This window comes from Scyliorhinus torazame, chromosome X (assembly GCF_047496885.1).
Source record: "Scyliorhinus torazame isolate Kashiwa2021f chromosome X, sScyTor2.1, whole genome shotgun sequence".
Lineage (NCBI taxonomy): Eukaryota > Metazoa > Chordata > Chondrichthyes > Carcharhiniformes > Scyliorhinidae > Scyliorhinus > Scyliorhinus torazame.
Genome location: NC_092738.1, coordinates 38,674,854 through 38,692,634, shown reverse-complemented (window position 1 = coordinate 38,692,634; position 17,781 = coordinate 38,674,854). Strand labels below are relative to the sequence as shown.

Here is a 17,781-nt window from a genome sequence, read left to right as displayed (position 1 = left end):
ACTGGGGTACAGTACTGGTGGGGACGGGTCTGTCGCTGTATAACACTGGGGTACAGTACTGGTGGGGACGGGTCTGTCACTGTGTAACACTGGGGTACAGTAGTGGTGGGGACGGGTCTGTCACTGTATAACACTGGGGTACAGTACTGGTGGGGACGGGTCAGTCACTGTATAACACTGGGGTACAGTACTGGTGGGGACGGGTCTGTCACTGTATAACACTGGGGTACAGTACTGGTGGGGACGGGTCTGTCACTGTATAACACTGGGGTACAGTACTGGTGGGGACGGGTCTGTCACTGTATAACACTGGGGTACGGTACTGGTGGGGACGGGTCTGTTACTGTATAACACTGGGGTACAGTACTGGTGGGGACGGGTCTGTCACTGTATAACACTGGGGTACAGTACTGGTGGGGACGGGTCTGTCACTGTATAACACTGGGGTACAGTACTGGTGGGGACGGGTCTGTCACTGTATAACACTGGGGTACAGTACTGGTGGGGACGGGTCTGTCACTGTGTAACACTGGGGTACAGTACTGGTGGGGACGGGTCTGTCACTGTATAACACTGGGTACAGTACTGGTGGGGACGGGCCTGTCACTGTATAACACTGGGGTACAGTACTGGTGGGGACGGGTCTGTCGCTGTATAACACTGGGGTACAGTACTGGTGGGGACGGGTCTGTCACTGTGTAACACTGGGGTACAGTACTGGTGGGGACGGGTCTGTCGCTGTATAACACTGGGGTACAGTACTGGTGGGGACGGGTCTGTCACTGTGTAACACTGGAGTACAGTACTGGTGGGGACGGGTCTGTCACTGTATAACACTGGGGTACAGTACTGGTGGGGACGGGTCTGTTACTGTATAACACTGCGGTACAGTACTGGTGGGGCCGGGTCTGTCACTGTATAACACTGGGGTACAGTACTGGTGGGGACGGGTCTGTCGCTGTATAACACTGGGGTACAGTACCGGTGGGGACGGGTCTGTCACTGTGTAACACTGGGGTACAGTACTGGTGGGGACGGGTCAGTCACTGTATAACACTGGGGTACAGTACTGGTGGGGACGGGTCTGTCGCTGTATAACACTGGGGTACAGTACTGGTGGGGACGGGTCTGTCACTGTGTAACACTGGGGTACAGTAGTGGTGGGGACGGGTCTGTCACTGTATAACACTGGGGTACAGTACTGGTGGGGACGGGTCAGTCACTGTATAACACTGGGGTACAGTACTGGTGGGGACGGGTCTGTCACTGTATAACACTGGGGTACAGTACTGGTGGGGACGGGTCTGTCACTGTATAACACTGGGGTACAGTACTGGTGGGGACGGGTCTGTCACTGTATAACACTGGGGTACGGTACTGGTGGGGACGGGTCTGTTACTGTATAACACTGGGGTACAGTACTGGTGGGGACGGGTCTGTCACTGTATAACACTGGGGTACAGTACTGGTGGGGACGGGTCTGTCACTGTATAACACTGGGGTACAGTACTGGTGGGGACGGGTCTGTCACTGTATAACACTGGGGGACAGTACTGGTGGGGACGGGTCTGTCACTGTATAACACTGGGGTACGGTACTGGTGGGGACGGGTCTGTCACTGTATAACACTGGGGTACAGTACTGGTGGGGATGGGTCTGTCACTGTATAACACTGGGGTACAGTACTGGTGGGGACGGGTCTGTCACTGTATAACACTGGGGTACAGTACTGGTGGGGACGGGTCTGTCACTGTGTAACACTGGGGTACAGTACTGGTGGGGACGGGTCTGTCGCTGTATAACACTGGGGTGCAGTACTGAGCTTTCAATTTCTTCACAGCCATTGGCTGTCTGTGATTGCTGCAGATGAAACCAATGTTGATCTGTGTCGGTGCCCAGTCACTTGTGAAATGATTGAAACTGTCCGGAATCCAATTCTTCCAGTCAGTGGGAGATGGGCTGAGCAGCGATTGGCTTCACCAGGTAGCAGGTACTTTACTGTGTTCATCACAATCAGCTCACCTGGATTTCAGTGTCATTACACGAGAGAACCAGGAGAATGTCCCCCTCAGTGAACTGTAAGTGTTCTTCCTCACACGAGCTGTGTGTCGCTTTGACCTTTATAAAAGACAGTGCAGATCAAATATCAGTCATCCCGCCTGAATTGAAAAGCACAGGTGCACAGAATGATTGACGTAGCAATTTAGCTTTCAGGGACTTTGAATGTCGCACTCTTTCCTCACCCCCAAGCCAGAGTTGCTCAGTGATGGCCAATAGCAGCTCATGGTGACTGGAGACGTCTACTTTGGGTGAATGCTGTGAGCCTAACCTGAGATGTCACCTTGACACGAAAAGTAGAAATATGAGCGAGGCGAGGAGCAGGCGCTCACCAACAGCCGTGAACTGGAGCAGCGCAGCGAGCTTCGACCCCCAGGTCAGGGCTGAGGAGTGCGGGCGGGCGGGAAACAAAAACAGTGGCACAGTGGTTAGCAGTACTGCCTCACAGTGCCAGGAACCTGGGTTCGATTCTGGCCTTGGGTCACTGTCTGTGCGGAGTCTGCACGTTCTCCCCGTGTCTGCGTGGGTTTCCTCCGGGTGCTCCGGTTTCCTCCCACAGTCCGAAGATGTGCAGGTTAGGTGGATTGGCCATGATAAATTGTCCCTTAGTGTCCAAAGATGTACAGGTTAGGTGGATTGGCCATGATAAATTGTCCCTTAGTGTCCAAAGATGTACAGGTTTGGTGGATTGGCCATGTTAAATTGTCCCTTAGTGTCCAAAGATGTGCAGGTTAGGTGGGTTGGCCGTGTTAAATTGTCCCTTCATGTCCAAAGATGTACAGGTTAGGTGGATTGGCCATGATAAATTGTCCCTGAGTGTCCAAAGATGTGCAGGTTAGGTGGGTTGGCCATGTTAAATTGTCCCTTAGTGTCCAAAGATGTGCAGGTTAGGTGGGTTGGCCGTGTTAAATTGTCCCTTCATGTCCAAAGATGTGCAGGTTAGGTGGATTGGCCATGATAAATTGTCCCTTAGTGTCCAAAGATGTACAGGTTTGGTGGATTGGCCATGTTAAATTGTCCCTTAGTGTCCAAAGATGTGCAGGTTAGGTGGGTTGGCCGTGTTAAATTGTCCCTTAGTGTCCAAAGATGTGCAGGTTAGGTGGATTGGCCATGATAAATTGTCCCTTAGTGTCCAAAGATGTACAGGTTAGGTGGATTGGCCATGTTAAATTGTCCCTTAGTGTCCAAAGATGTACAGGTTAGGTGGATTGGCCATGATAAATTGTCCGTTAGTGTCCAAAGATGTGCAGGTTAGGTGGATTGGCCGTGTTAAATTGTCCCTTAGTGTCCAAAGATGTACAGGTTAGGTGGGGTTACGGGGATGGGGTGCGAGAGTGGGGTGCTCTTTCAGAAGGTCAGTGCAGACCCGATGGGCTGAATGGCCTCCTTCTGCACTGGAGGGATTCTATGGATTTGATGAAGGATGGCAGAGAGGGAAGCTGTAGAATTATCATAGAATCATGGAATTCCTTATCCAAGGGGTAGTCAAACAGCAAGAGAGTCGGAAGGTGGAGTTTGGGATTTGGGAGACCAGAGTGCCTGATCTAGATGCGGAAGGAGGCATGGCAATTGAAGAGAGGAAGTCTGGGAAGATGTAAGGAGAAAAGAAGTTGAATAAAGAAGGAAAAATGGGAATTGAAGTGATCTGCTTTCTGCAACTTCAATAAACAGCCTCAGAGGAAATGTCAGTATCGTCTTGATTTGCAATGTCCCAAAAGAGGTCACACATGTTTTATACTGGAATGTGGTCAATTCTGAGCTGCTTAAAGTATGAGCAGAGGTTAATCTGCTCAAGGTTCTATAAAGAGGACCTTAAAACAGAAACATTCCCCGCTGTTATTAGTCTGGAGTTGGGACTGTTCTACACATTGCTGTGTTCCATGTTAACGGAATCAACGCTTCTTTTTAAAAACATCAGTCAGCACAGGAAGGAGAGAGGCCTGAAGGGGCTGGGAAGGAGAGAGGCCTGAAGGGGCTGGGAAGGAGAGAGGCCTGAGGGGGTTGGGAATGAGAGAGGCCTGAAGGGGCCCTGGGCAAGAGAGATGCTTGAGGGCCTTTGAAGGAGTGAGGCCTGAGGGGATTGGGAAGAAGAGAGGCCTCAGATGGCAGGGAAGCAGAGAGGCCTCAGGGGCCTAGGAAGCAGAGAGGCCTTGGGGGGCCTTGGCAGGAGAGTGGCCTGAGGGGCCTGGGAAGGAGAAAGTCCTGAAGGGCCCAAGCAGGAGAGAGGCCTAATGGGCCGAAGCAGGAGAGAGGCCTGCGGGCCATCGACAGGGAAGTATGTATAGTGGACAGGAACAGCTGAAGGAAGTAGTGCTTGGAGAGATGTCTGTTGTTGGCACAGAGTCTATCTATGCATCTACCTAGCTCTCCAGACGAGGCAGCTTGTGCTCCGAGTGTGTGACGGGGATGATTGACTTTGTGAAGGCCTGAAGTTTGATATTGTGTTTCCAGGAGCTACTGTGTTAAATTAACCGGCAGAAAATTTGACAACTGCGAAAGGGTTCCTTTCGGCAAATTACAGAAGTGATCTGGAGTTTGTCCTGTTTCCTGCAAACACATTAAACAGGCACAATCACCTCGCAATTCTGGGACTGGAGCAGGGAGTTAGAGGTCAGAAGGTCAAATCCCATCTGGCGAATTTATGAAACTGAATTCAATAAATCAGGTGATTTATGGGCTGGCACCTGGTAAATGTGTACGTAGAAACTGCCAGATTTCTGTAAAAATACAACGGCTACACTAATGTCCTTCTACACGTCACCCTATTTACATCCTATCTGGTTGGTTGTGAAGCAGGAGTGGGGAGGAAATACTGGCCTGCTTGCGTTACCCAATCGCAGGGGCAAATAGATCAGTTGGGAGAGTGCGAGAATGCAGACCAGAGAGAATGCCCTGCTCTGGTACCTTATACATGAATCCAACTGGCATCTCTTCACAAGGTGACCCCTGGATAGCTTTGCTTTCATCCAAGGCCAACCCTTCGCTATCTGAAGAAGTCTGGGATGTATCTTTCCTTTCCTGAGCCATATCCCCGCTGTCTTCCACCTCGTGCTCAGCAGTGGTAACCTGTGGGATAAAGGGAACGGTATTAGTTGTCATTTGCGGTCTGCTGCTGTGTGAGATACATCCAATCGCAGCCAAGTCGCCACAGTCCCAGATGACCGTGGGCTTCTTTCCCCTGTGAGGGGGGAGAGTTGACTGGTGGTGGTCTAACCCGAGGGTCACCACACCTCAGGCGAGGTTGAGAAGGCGGGACCTTCATGAATAACCTCAGCCGGTCCGGGGAATTGAACCCACGCTGTTGGCCTCGTTCTGCATCACAACCCAGCTGTCCATCCAACTGAGCTAAACCCACCTACTGGGGCGGGGGGGAGGGGGTGTTGGCGGATCAGGGGCTAGTGGAAAGGAGGGACGTAACAGAGGAAGCCAATCAAATCATCCCGATCGTCATGACAAAAGAAGACAGAAGAGCTCGCACGTATTGTTGGAGGGGGGGAAAATGAGTCACGAATGATGTTGACATGATCCTGGAATAGTGAACAGTTTTAGCAGACAGGAAGTGGACCTGATAGTGCTTTAATTGGTCCACACAGATCTGGTATGGAGGCGAAACCAGTTGTCCCCACCCCTTGGACACGAGTGAGTGGCGATGAGGATAGTGCCCAGGGGAATGTCTGAGGTGAGGGAAAGAGTGGTGGTTCTGTTGGGGACGAGGACATCAAAGGAGGAGTGAGGGTGAGGTTGTGTGAATCGGTAGCTTCACAAATGTCATGGTGCACAGGACGCCAAAGGGTAAACAGCTGAGGTTTCAAAATGCCGTTGGGGGTGAATTAGGGGATAGCTGTGTCCAGGGACAGATAGAGAGAGAAGGGAGGGTCTGGGGGTGAAAGTGTGATGTGGGGAGTGGGCGTGATGAGGTGAGTAATACAAAGAAGTGATCAGTGATGGCCTGTGATTGAAGCAATGGGAGTAGCAAGACTACTTGAGATAATAAGGCCAAGGGAGTGGCCGTGAATAATTGTTGGAGAATTTACACCGAGGGAGAGATTTAGGGAGGATAAAGCGGGCAGTGAACTCAGAGGACAGGAGAACATGGTGGGGTCGAAAATAATCGAGGGTAAGATGTAGTTCGGTGCAGAGGTCGAGGGAGGAATACAGTGAAGAAATCTTGATGAGAACATTTTTATTGTACTTCTGAGGGCAGTATAGAACGAGGAATTTGAATGAAAGGTGAGAGAGGTGGAACAAGGTGAGAATGAACAAAGAGGAATACAGCACAGGAACAGGCCCTTCGGCCCTCCAAGCCCGTGCCGACCATGATAGCACCCTTGGCCAAAAAAAGAACAAAGAAGAATACAGCACAGGAACAGGATTGAAGGGGGTGAAAGTGCCAGAGGAATAGGGGGTCCGGTTTCTGTGTCAATTTAATCATCCACAATGAGTTCATCAGGGCCTTGTTCACACGTGAACGGACATTCAGGAGGGCGATGAGGAGAGAGGGATGAGAGCTGATCCACTGGCACAGTCCACGGGATCAGCAATGGCACACTGGGCAGGAGGCGTGTTGGGGACAGTCACGCTGCTCATAACGAGTCAGTGCCTTGGATTGGCATGGTAGCACAGTGGTTAGCACTGCTGCCTTACAGCTCCAGGGACCCGGGTTCAATTCTGGCCTTGGGTCACTGTGCGGAGTCTGCACGTTCTCCCAGTGTCTGCGTGGGTTTCCTCCGGGTGCTCCGGTTTCCTCCCACAGTCCAAAGATGTGCGGGTTAGGTGGATTGACCATGATAAATTGTCCCTTAGTGTCCAGGCATGTGCAGGTTAGGTGGATTGGCCGTGTTAAATTGTCCCTCAGTGTCCAAAGATGTGCAGGTTAGGTGGATTGGCCATGATAAATTGTCCCTTAGTGTCCAAAGATGTACAGGTTAGGTGGATTGGCCATGATAAATTGTCCCTTAGTGTCCAAAGATGTGCAGGTTAGGTGGATCGGCCATGTTAAATTGTCCCTTAGTGTCCAGGCATGTGCAGGTTAGGTGGATTGGCCGTGTTAAATTGTCCCTCAGTGTCCAAAGATGTGCAGGTTAGGTGGATTGGCTATGATAAATTGTCCCTTAGTGTCCAAAGATGTGCAGGTTAGGTGGATTGGCCATGTTAAATTGTCCCTTAGTGTCCAAAGATGTGCAGGTTAGGTGGATTGGCCATGTTAAATTGTCCCTTAGTGTCCAAAGATGTGCAGGTTAGGTGAACTGGCCATGTTAAATTGTCCCTTAGTGTCCAAAGATGTACAGGTTAGGTGGATTGGCCATGCTACATTGTCCCTTAGTGTCCAAAGATGTACAGGTTAGGTGGATTGGCCATGTTAAGTTGTCCCTTAGTGTCCAGGCATGTGCAGGTTAGGTGGATTGGCCGTGTTAAATTGTCCCTCAGTGTCCAAAGATGTGCAGGTTAGGTGGATTGGCCATGATAAATTGTCCCCTAGTGTCCAAAGATGTGCAGGTTAGGTGGATTGGCCGTGATAAATTGTCCCTTAGTGTCCAAAGATGTGCAGGTTAGGTGGGTTGGCTGTGTTAAATTGTCCCTTAGTGTCCAAAGATGTGCAGGTTAGGTGGATTGGCCATGTTAAATTGTCCCTTAGTGTCTAAAGATGTGCAGGTTAGGTGGATTGGCCATGTTAAATTGTCCCTTAGTGTCCAAAGATGTACAGGTTAGGTGGATTGGCCATGCTACATTGTCCCTTAGTGTCCAAAGATGTACAGGTTAGGTGGATTGGCCATGTTAAATTGTCCCTTAGTGTCCAAAGATGTACAGGTTAGGTAGATTGGACCTGTTAAATTGTACCTTAGTGTCCAAAGATGTGCAGGTCGGTGGATTGGCCATGTTAAATTGTCCCTTAGTGTCCAAAGATGTACAGGTTAGGTGGATTGGCCATGATAAATTGTCCCTTTGTGTCCAAAGATGTGCAGGTTAGGTGGATTGACCATGATAAATTGTCCCTTGGTGTCCAAAGATGTGCAGGTTAGGTGGGTTGGCCGTGTTAAATTGTCTCTTATTGTCCAAAGATGTGCAGGTTAGGTGGATTGGCGATGTTAAATTGCCCCTTAGTGTCCAAAGATGTGCAGGTTAGGTGGATTGGCCATGCTAAATTGTCACTTAGTGTCCAAAGTTGTGCAGGTTAGGTGGATTGGCCATGATAAATTGCCTTAGTGTCCAAAGATGTACAGGTTCGGTGGATTGGCCATGTTAAATTGTCCCATAGTGTCCAAAGATGTGCAGGTTAGGTGGATTGGCCATGCTAAATTGTGCCTTAGTGTCCAAAGATGTACAGGTTAGGTGGATTGGCCATGATAAATTGTCCCTTAGTGTCCAAAGATGTACAGGTTAGGTGGATTGGCCATGATAAATTGTCCCTTAGTGTCCAAAGATGTGCAGGTTAGGTGGATCGGCCATGTTAAATTGTCCCTTAGTGTCCAGGCATGTGCAGGTTAGGTGGATTGGCCGTGTTAAATTGTCCCTCAGTGTCCAAAGATGTGCAGGTTAGGTGGATTGGCTATGATAAATTGTCCCTTAGTGTCCAAAGATGTGCAGGTTAGGTGGATTGGCCGTGATAAATTGTCCCTTAGTGTCCAAAGATGTGCAGGTTAGGTGGATTGGCCATGTTAAATTGTCCCTTAGTGTCCAAAGATGTGCAGGTTAGGTGGATTGGCCATGTTAAATTGTCCCTTAGTGTCCAAAGATGTGCAGGTTAGGTGAACTGGGCATGTTAAATTGTCCCTTAGTGTCCAAAGATGTACAGGTTAGGTGGATTGGCCATGCTACATTGTCCCTATGTGTCCAAAGATGTACAGGTTAGGTGGATTGGCCATGTTAAATTGTCCCTTAGTGTCCAGGCATGTGCAGGTTAGGTGGATTGGCCGTGTTAAATTGTCCCTCAGTGTCCAAAGATGTGCAGGTTAGGTGGATTGGCCATGATAAATTGTCCCCTAGTGTCCAAAGATGTGCAGGTTAGGTGGATTAGCCGTGATAAATTGTCCCTTAGTGTCCAAAGATGTGCAGGTTAGGTGGGTTGGCCGTGTTAAATTGTCCCTTAGTGTCCAAAGATGTGCAGGTTAGGTGGATTGGCCATGTTAAATTGTCCCTTAGTGTCCAAAGATGTGCAGGTTAGGTGGATTGGCCATGTTAAATTGTCCCTTAGTGTCCAAAGATGTACAGGTTAGGTGGATTGGCCATGCTACATTGTCCCTTAGTGTCCAAAGATGTACAGGTTAGGTAGATTGGACCTGTTAAATTGTACCTTAGTGTCCAAAGATGTGCAGGTAGGTGGATTGGCCATGTTAAATTGTCCCTTAGTGTCCAAAGATGTACAGGTTAGGTGGATTGGCCATGATAAATTGTCCCTTTGTGTCCAAAGATGTGCAGGTTAGGTGGATTGACCATGATAAATTGTCCCTTGGTGTCCAAAGATGTGCAGGTTAGGTGGGTTGGCCGTGTTAAATTGTCTCTTATTGTCCAAAGATGTGCAGGTTAGGTGGATTGGCGATGTTAAATTGCCCCTTAGTGTCCAAAGATGTGCAGGTTAGGTGGATTGGCCATGCTAAATTGTCACTTAGTGTCCAAAGATGTGCAGGTTAGGTGGATTGGCCATGATAAATTGCCTTAGTGTCCAAAGATGTACAGGTTCGGTGGATTGGCCATGTTAAATTGTCCCATAGTGTCCAAAGATGTGCAGGTTAGGTGGATTGGCCATGCTAAATTGTGCCTTAGTGTCCAAAGATGTACAGGTTAGGTGGATTGGCCATGATAAATTGTCCCTTAGTGTCCAAAGATGTGCAGGTTAGGTGGATTGGCCGTGTTAAATTGTCCCTTAGTGTCCAAAGATGTGCAGGTTATGTGGATTGACCGTGTTAAATTGCCCTTAGTGTCCAAAGATGTGCAGGTTAGGTGGATTGGCCATGTTAAATTGCCCTTAGTGTCCAAAGATGTACAGGTTAGGTGGGGTTACGGGGATGGGGTGGGAGAGTGGGGTGCTCTTTCAGAAGGTCAGTGCAGACCCGATGGGCTGAATGGCCTCCTTCTGCACTGGAGGGATTCTATGGATTTGATGAAGGATGCAAGGAATGGCAGAGAGGGAAGCTGTAGAATTATCATAGAATCATGGAATTCCTTATCCAAGGGGTAGTCAAACAGCAAGAGAGTCGGAAGGTGGAGTTTGGGATTTGGGAGACCAGAGTGCTTGATCTAGATGCGGAAGGAGGCATGGCAATTGAAGAGAGGAAGTCTGGGAAGATGTAAGGAGAAAAGAAGTTGAATAAAGAAGGAAAAATGGGAATTGAAGTGATCTGCTTTCTGCAACTTCAATAAACAGCCTCAGAGGAAATGTCAGTATCGTCTTGATTTGCAATGTCCCAAAAGAGGTCACACATGTTTTATACTGAAATGTGGTCAATTCTGAGCTGCTTAAAGTATGAGCATAGGTTAATCTGCTCAAGGTTCTATAAAGAGGACCTTAAAACAGAAACATTCCCCGCTGTCATTAGTATGGAGTTGGGACTGTTCTACACATTGCTGTGTTCCATGTTAACGGAATCAACGCTTCTTTTTAAAAACATCAGTCAGCACAGGGGTGGGTCTGGATTGCCTTTGGGCAGGATCTCGAGAGCGTGAATCATTCCTTAAATTCATTTCGCCGAACTGCTTGCGATCGTCCTCCCCTCCACAAAGGGGCTGGTTTAGCACAGGGCTAAATCGCTGGCTTTGAAAGCAAACCAAGGCAGGCCAGCAGCACGGTGCAATTCCCGTACCAGCCTCCCCGAACAGGCGCCGGAATGTGGCGACTAGGGGCTTTTCACAGTAACTTCATTTGAAGCCTACTTGTGACAACAAACAATTTCCATTTCCACGTTACCTACCGGAGGTGCTGGCTGGGGTGAAGCGACAGATATTGGATCAGAGGTCGCGGCAGGTTCGCAGGTCCGTGGAGCAACTGAGGAGTCATTTTCCGTGAGGATCGAGGTACCTTCATCTGGGTGAGAAACTGTTGGCACTTTGTTCTGAGCACTGGGTGATGTTAGCCCTTCGATATAAGCTTGTGCGTCAGGCTGTGACACTTCACGAGCTGTCGGACTGGTTGGGATAGCCACTCCATTTATTTTATGTTCAGTAGAGATTTGGGTTTCAGTGCCGACCACGGAGCTTCCAGGAGATACAGGACTGGCCTGGTGAGCCACCTCACCAGATAGCTGACCTTCCGAGAGAGCTGAGACATCCGTAGAAACCTGGACTTTGGCTTCGACCTGTGAGGCTTCAAGCACCACTGGGCTAGCTTCCAGGATCACCTCGTTAGGTGCCTGATCTTCAGAGGAAGTTGTGTCTTCAGCACACACTGGAGCCACAGCTTCAGGCTGTGAGGTTTTGTGAGGCACAGCGCTTAACATCAGAGAGGCTTCCCCAGTCGCCGTGGTTACACACGGGTTTGAAGCTGGGTCTGCGGGAGAATTTTGAACTGATGAAGAAGGTGAAGAAGTTAAATCTTCATTGGTTGAGATGGCATCTACAGAAACTCTGGATGAGCTTTCAAGCAATGGCAAGGCATTGGTAGCGAGTATCTCCGAGGGAGTTTCATCAGTATTAGATGGATGGATCAACTCATTCCTGGACAATGCCGATTCTGAAGACAAAGGCTCACTTCTAGATGCTTCGGGTGGAGGGGTATGCATCATTTTCTCAGAGGACTCTGTCCTCGAATTTCCGGAAGCATCAGTTGAGGGTGAAACATCTCCAGGCGAAGCAATTGCAGCGTCTGGTTCTTCTGAAGGCGATCGTGTCTCCGAAGAAGGCAGCTCTAGGGATTCGATCTTACTTAACGATAAACGGGGAAGAGGTTTCGGAGGTTCGTTGCTTGTCGGCACCACAACAGGGCGAGTCTCTCGGTGTACTTCTGCTTCACTCGATGCTGGGGCTTGTGGGGTAGCATCTTCAGTGGAGGATGGAGTCAAAGGTGGTAACGCCTCATCCTTCGATAGGGTGGCAGCCACTGATGATTGCTCAAGGCTGCTCTCCGAAGAGGTTGAAAGTCTACTTGCTGGATTAACTGGCGATGAGATAATCAATGAACGTCTGTTGCTGTAACAGAAAAAGCACAGATACCTCACACTGTTGTTAGGAACAATTTAAAGTTAATTTATATTTGGTACTTGTGCGTTAAGAACGCTGGAACATGGTTCTCGTTTCATTTTGAGCTTGGGGCCAGGAGGTCCTGTTTATATACATGCATTTTAATGAGGTTTTACAACCCTTGAAGTGAGGACATGGGCTACAAAGGGTTTCGGAATTTAGTAAATTTCGGAGAAATAAGCACAAAAGTGGAAATAAACTGTGCTGTTGCTCAGCGACAGGGGTCCAGGGAGACACAGGGAACAGCAGTTTAGTCAGTGTTTGCGTGCCAGAGAATGAAGGCATGAGTTCTAAGCTCTTCAGTAAGAAGTCCTGCAAGACGGCTGGGGAACTGGGTTTAGGGAACTCATGCTTTTATTCCAAAGTTGAATTGATAGTGGGTTTAGATTGCGGTCATTGGGTGTCTCAGGGAGAGATAGCAGCTGGGGAAAACACACATGTAATGAATGCTCAGAAACCGGTCGGGGGGCTTTCTGGTGGGGGCCCCGGTCTGATCGGTCGCACACAAGGTGCCTCCTGCTTGGCGGTGTTGGCCCTTTCTGCCCAGTTAACGGGGGATTTTTGTGGAAGAGGTGAGAAGCAATTGGAGGGTGATGGTTTGTCACCCAGGGTGGAATGTCGGCAGGGTATCACACCCGGAAAAAGTCAATGAGAGCCCTCGCTCTGGAGTGAGAGATGCCTGGCGCAGGCACCAGTGGAAAAAAGGGCGGAGGGGGAAGAGTCATCACGTCTGCCATTCTGTGGAGCAGTTGATCGACCCTATCAAGGAGGAGTTTTGTTAACCGCAAAAGGAGGTGCAGCGGGACTGGTCCAGTGCGATTGAGCGAGCTGTAATCCCTCTTCGCAGGATTTTCGATTGTGTGGAGAAGCACTTGAAAGCGCAAGGTGCCATGATCCAGGAGGTGGAAAGGGTGGTGTCAGACCATAGTGACTGGACCGTGTCATTGGAGGCAGAGATAGCGATGCTGGGGGAGGGCTGCAAGGTGCTGCGGGCGAGGGTGGACAATCAAGAGAAGCGGTCCAGGCGGCAGAGCTTGCGAACCGTAGGTCGGCCAGAGAGTGTGGAGGGAACAAGTGCCACGGGCTACGTTTCGAGGATGTTCGAGAAGTTGGTCAAGGCAGGCGTCTTTGAGAAGGCCTCAGAGGTGGATCATGCCCTCCTCTGAGGGCAGCACGGTAGCATTGAGGATAGCACAATTGCGTCACAGCTCCAGGGCCCCAGGTTCGATTCCCGGTTTGGGTCACTGTCTGTGCGGAGTCTGCACGTCCTCCCCGTGTGTGCGTGGGTTTCCTCCGGGTGCTCCGGTTTCCTCCCACAGTCCAAAGATGTGCAGGTTAGGTGGATTGGCCATGATAAATTGCCCTTAGAGTCCAAAATTGCCCTGCGTGTTGGGTGGGGTTACTGGGTTACGGGGATAGGGTGGAGGTGTTGACCTTGGGTAGGGTGCTCTTTCCAAGAGCCGGTGCAGACTCGATGGGCCGAATGGCCTCCTTCTGCACTGTTAATTCGATGAAATGCCCATCGGTCCCTAAGACAGAGGCTGAGAGCTGGGGAGTCACCTTGGGCGGTGATAGTCCCAGGACAAGGAGAAGATTCTGAGGTGGGGGAAGCCAACTCGAAACCGTAGCTGGGAGGGGAATCGAATCCGGATTTGCAAAGACATTGATGCCAACCTGGCCAAGCGACGGGCGGAGTTTAACAAGGCCAAGGGGGCACTCTTTCGGAGCAAGGTTGGGTTTAGGCTGCTGTACCCGGCCAAACTTTGGGTCACTTTCAAGGGCAGGGAACATTACTTTATGATGCCAGATGAGGCGAATGACTTTGTCAAGGAACATGGGCTGGGGGAGGGCTAATGTTGGGACCTGTTTGGATTATGACTTATTCTGGGCACGATTTAACTAAATGGCAACAAAGTCCCAAAGCGAGCACGTTCAGCCGCGTTTCCCGGCGCCCGCAGGTTAGATAGGGGCCTCAGCAGGGAACACGTGGCCAAGGCCGCACTTAGCCCCATTTTCTACACTGAGGAACTCTGCTCGCCAGAACTCCTCAGCGCAGCAAGAGATCGGGACGCCATTTTTAAATGACGTCCCAATTTTGCGAGCTGCCAGCGCGACCTCCGACCCCCCCCCCAAGCCCCAACTCACTATGAGGGCCCCCCCCCCCAACACCCACACAAGACACTCCTGGTCCAATCGCTGCCACGCAGAAAATTCCAGCGTGGCACCTTGGCAGTGCTAACCTGGTGCCCTGGCAGTGCCAGCTGGGCAGTGCCGGGCTGGCACCAAGGTGACACTGCCAGGGTACCAGGCAGGCACTGCCAGGGTGCCCAGATGGCTCTGGCAGTGCCAGGGCATCACCCTGCCCAAAGGACATGCAGCTGGGGGCTTCCGATTCCCTGGGAGAACCCCATGAGTGCTGTTCTGTCTGGTCCCCGTGTGTGGAGACCATGAACGGCGCTCACCCGTGGTCCCCGAGACGAAGGAGATTGATCCCAACGCCTCGAGAAATTGCATATTATAGTGAGACTAGCTGGCAAAAAGTGGGCAGGATTTACATTGCAATGTCTCGTGAGATTGTGTTAGATCGCGCGAGGTGTTGCGAGTCAGATAGATCCCGGGGGCGGGGTCTCCTGGCTTCTATTGGCCACGTTGCGCCGCGGCCTCAGAATGGGTGCAGATGAAGGAGGCCTCTTGCAGGGGGACGGGTTTGAGGGTCCTGGTGACAAAACACCAGTAAAAGAATCATCAATAAGCGAGTTTAGGTATTTGCAGGCGCGTGGAAGGAATTACCCTCATTTCCTTTTTGGAAAAGTTGCTGGCTCCAGATGCGTCAGTGAGGATGGGAAGATCGGGATGTGTATGGGTAGTTGAGGGGGGGGGAGGCACTAGTGGAAGGGATTAAGCAGAAGGGGGAGGAAGAGCTGCGGGTCGAGATGGGCAGGGGGTCTGGAGTGAAATACCGCATCAGGGTCAACTTGACCTCTTGTGCCAGAGTGAGCCTTATGCAATTCAAGGTGGTGTACAGGATTCATATGACACAGACCCGGATGAGTGGCTTTCCCCCAGGATTTGAGGATGTATATGAGAACCATGCTCGTATGTTGTGGGCGGGTGCAAAGCTGGAGGATTTCTGGGAGGTGGTGTTCGAGACTTTGTCGGGGATAGAGGGGGGCCAGGATGACGGCGCGCCCTTTGGTGGCGATATTTGGGGTGTCGGAACTTCCGGGGGCTGCAGGAGGGGAAGTGGGGACGATGTTGTGGCCTTCGCCTCTCTGATTGCCCGGGGGCGAATTTTACTGAGTTGGAGGTCAGCAATGCCGTCAGGGGTCACGGTGTGGTTGGGGATCTGTACGGATTCTTGATGTTGGAAAAGATTAAGTTCACCCTGCGGGGGGCGGGGGGGGGGCCTTTCCTGTCAGCGTTTGAAGACTTGTTCGTCACCAGTGGGGGGGTTTAGGGGTGAATTGACAAACTGAGTGTGACATGTTTATTTTGAGGTGTTATTTGTTGCCTGCATTTGACTATGTTTGGAATAAAATATATTTAAAAGCAAAAGAAATCTGCTGGAAGGAAAACCGTTAGCAACTGAGTCAGCTCAACCCAGAAGCCTTGTTGTTGAGATAGTGGTAAATCTTCACTGGGGTTCAGTGTTTGTAAGGGTATTGCTGGGATAAAAGGGACAGTGTGGGTTTGAATCATTTTCTGGTGTTTGTATTGAAATCCTGTCGACTTTTCTGCCTAGTGTGATATAAGTCACTTCTCTTGTCAATTAACATTTTTATTCTTTGCGTTAAAAGTATACTGGCAGACTCTTGTGAATGTGTTCAGCAACTGACCTCTGCGGTTTCTGAAAAACAAGACGCGGGGATCACTCAAGGCTGGTTTCACTCTGGGTTCGGATTTGGCCAGTGTTGACATTAGCTGGGATCGTAACACTGCTCAGGGAAGGTGTCATTTGTTATTTAACTCTAATTGAGTTAATGTGGGGGAGGGGATCACATGCCGCACTTTGAATGAGGGGAGGATATTTCCTGGTGAAGATTTTCTACCTGCTGACCTGCAGGCACAGAGGTAATAAGGAACGACCGCATGTGGATAGAATATAGAACATAGAATCGCTAGAGTGCAGAAGGAGGCCATTCAGCCCATCGAGTCTGCACCGATCCTCTGAAAGAGCACCCGACTTGGCCCACACCCCCACGCTATCCCCGTAACCCCACTTAACCTGCACATCTTTGAACACGAAGATCATAGAATTTACAGTGCAGAAGGAGGCCATTTGGCCCATTGAGTCTGCACCGGCCCTGGAAAGAGCTCCATACTCAAGTCCACGCCTCTACCCTATCCCTGTAACCCAGTAACCCCACCTAACCTTTTGGACACCAAGGGGCCAATCCACCTAAGCTGCACATCTTTGGACTGTGGGAGGAAACCCACGCACACACGGGGAGAATGTGCAAACTCCACAGAGATGAGGCTGTGAGGCAGCAGTGCTAACCACTGTGCCACGATGCCACCCAGATTATTGTATGATTGGACAGCTTTTCAGGATGATCTGCAGGCAGTGTAAGCACATCCGATGGTGCCCATGGGCTCTTGCTCAATAATGACACTGGTGTTCCGGGCCTGTGACGACTTACCTGGCAACACCCTTGACGATGAACACCTTGGTACTGTGCTGATTCTCCAGTTTGGTCATCATCGAGTACAGGCCCTGGTTCAGCTACAAGAGGACAAGCAGATGGTGGAAGTCAGGCTGAACACAGCATGGGGTTAGATACAGAGGAAAGCTCCCTCTACACTGTCCCCATCAAACACTCCCAGGGCAGGGACAGCACGGGGTTAGATACAGAGTAAAGCTCCCTCTACACTCTCCCCATCAAACACTCTCAGGACAGGTACAGCACGGGGTTAGATACAGAGTAAAGCTCCCTCTACACTGTCCCCATCAAACACTCCCAGGACAGGTACAGCATGGTGTTAGATACAGAGTAAAGCTCCCTCTACACTGTCCCCATCAAACACTCCCAGGACAGGTACAGCACGGGGTTAGATACAGAGTAAAGCTCCCTCTACACTGTCCCCATCAAACACTCCCAGGACAGGTACAGCACGGGGTTAGATACAGAGTAAAGCTCCCTCTACACTGTCCCCATCAAACACTCCCAGGACAGGTACAGCACGGGGTTAGATACAGAGTAAAGCTCCCTCTACACTGTCCCCATCAAACACTCCCAGGACAGGTACAGCACGGGGTTAGATACAGAGTAAAGCTCCCTCTACACTGTCCCCATCAAACACTCCCAGGACAGGTACAGCACGGGGTTAGATACAGAGTAAAGCTCCCTCTACACTGTCCCCATCAAACACTCCCAGGACAGGTACAGCACGGGGTTAGATACAGAGTAAAGCTCCCTCTACACTGTCCCCATCAAACGCTCCCAGGACAGGTACAGCACGGGGTTAGATACAGAGTAAAGCTCCCTCTACACTGTCCCCATCAAACACTCCCAGGACAGGTACAGCACGGTGTTAGATACTGAGTAAAGCTCC

The 17,781-nt window shown here is 50.4% G+C and overlaps 1 protein-coding gene across 2 annotated transcripts in view; it reads right to left on the bottom strand.

Annotated features, from left to right (window-relative positions):
* The window catches only part of LOC140405330 (uncharacterized), a 280,714-nt gene that overhangs the window by 36,753 nt on the left and 226,180 nt on the right, over positions 1-17,781 (bottom strand). For both annotated transcript variants that reach the window (XM_072493621.1, XM_072493622.1), the window contains 4 exons: positions 16,869-16,951; positions 10,965-12,177; positions 4,963-5,124; positions 2,023-2,118 (listed from right to left, as the gene is read on the bottom strand). In XM_072493621.1, coding sequence (XP_072349722.1) covers positions 2,023-2,118; positions 4,963-5,124; positions 10,965-12,177; positions 16,869-16,951 — 1,554 coding nt within the window. The remainder of the gene's footprint in view (positions 1-2,022; positions 2,119-4,962; positions 5,125-10,964; positions 12,178-16,868; positions 16,952-17,781) is intronic.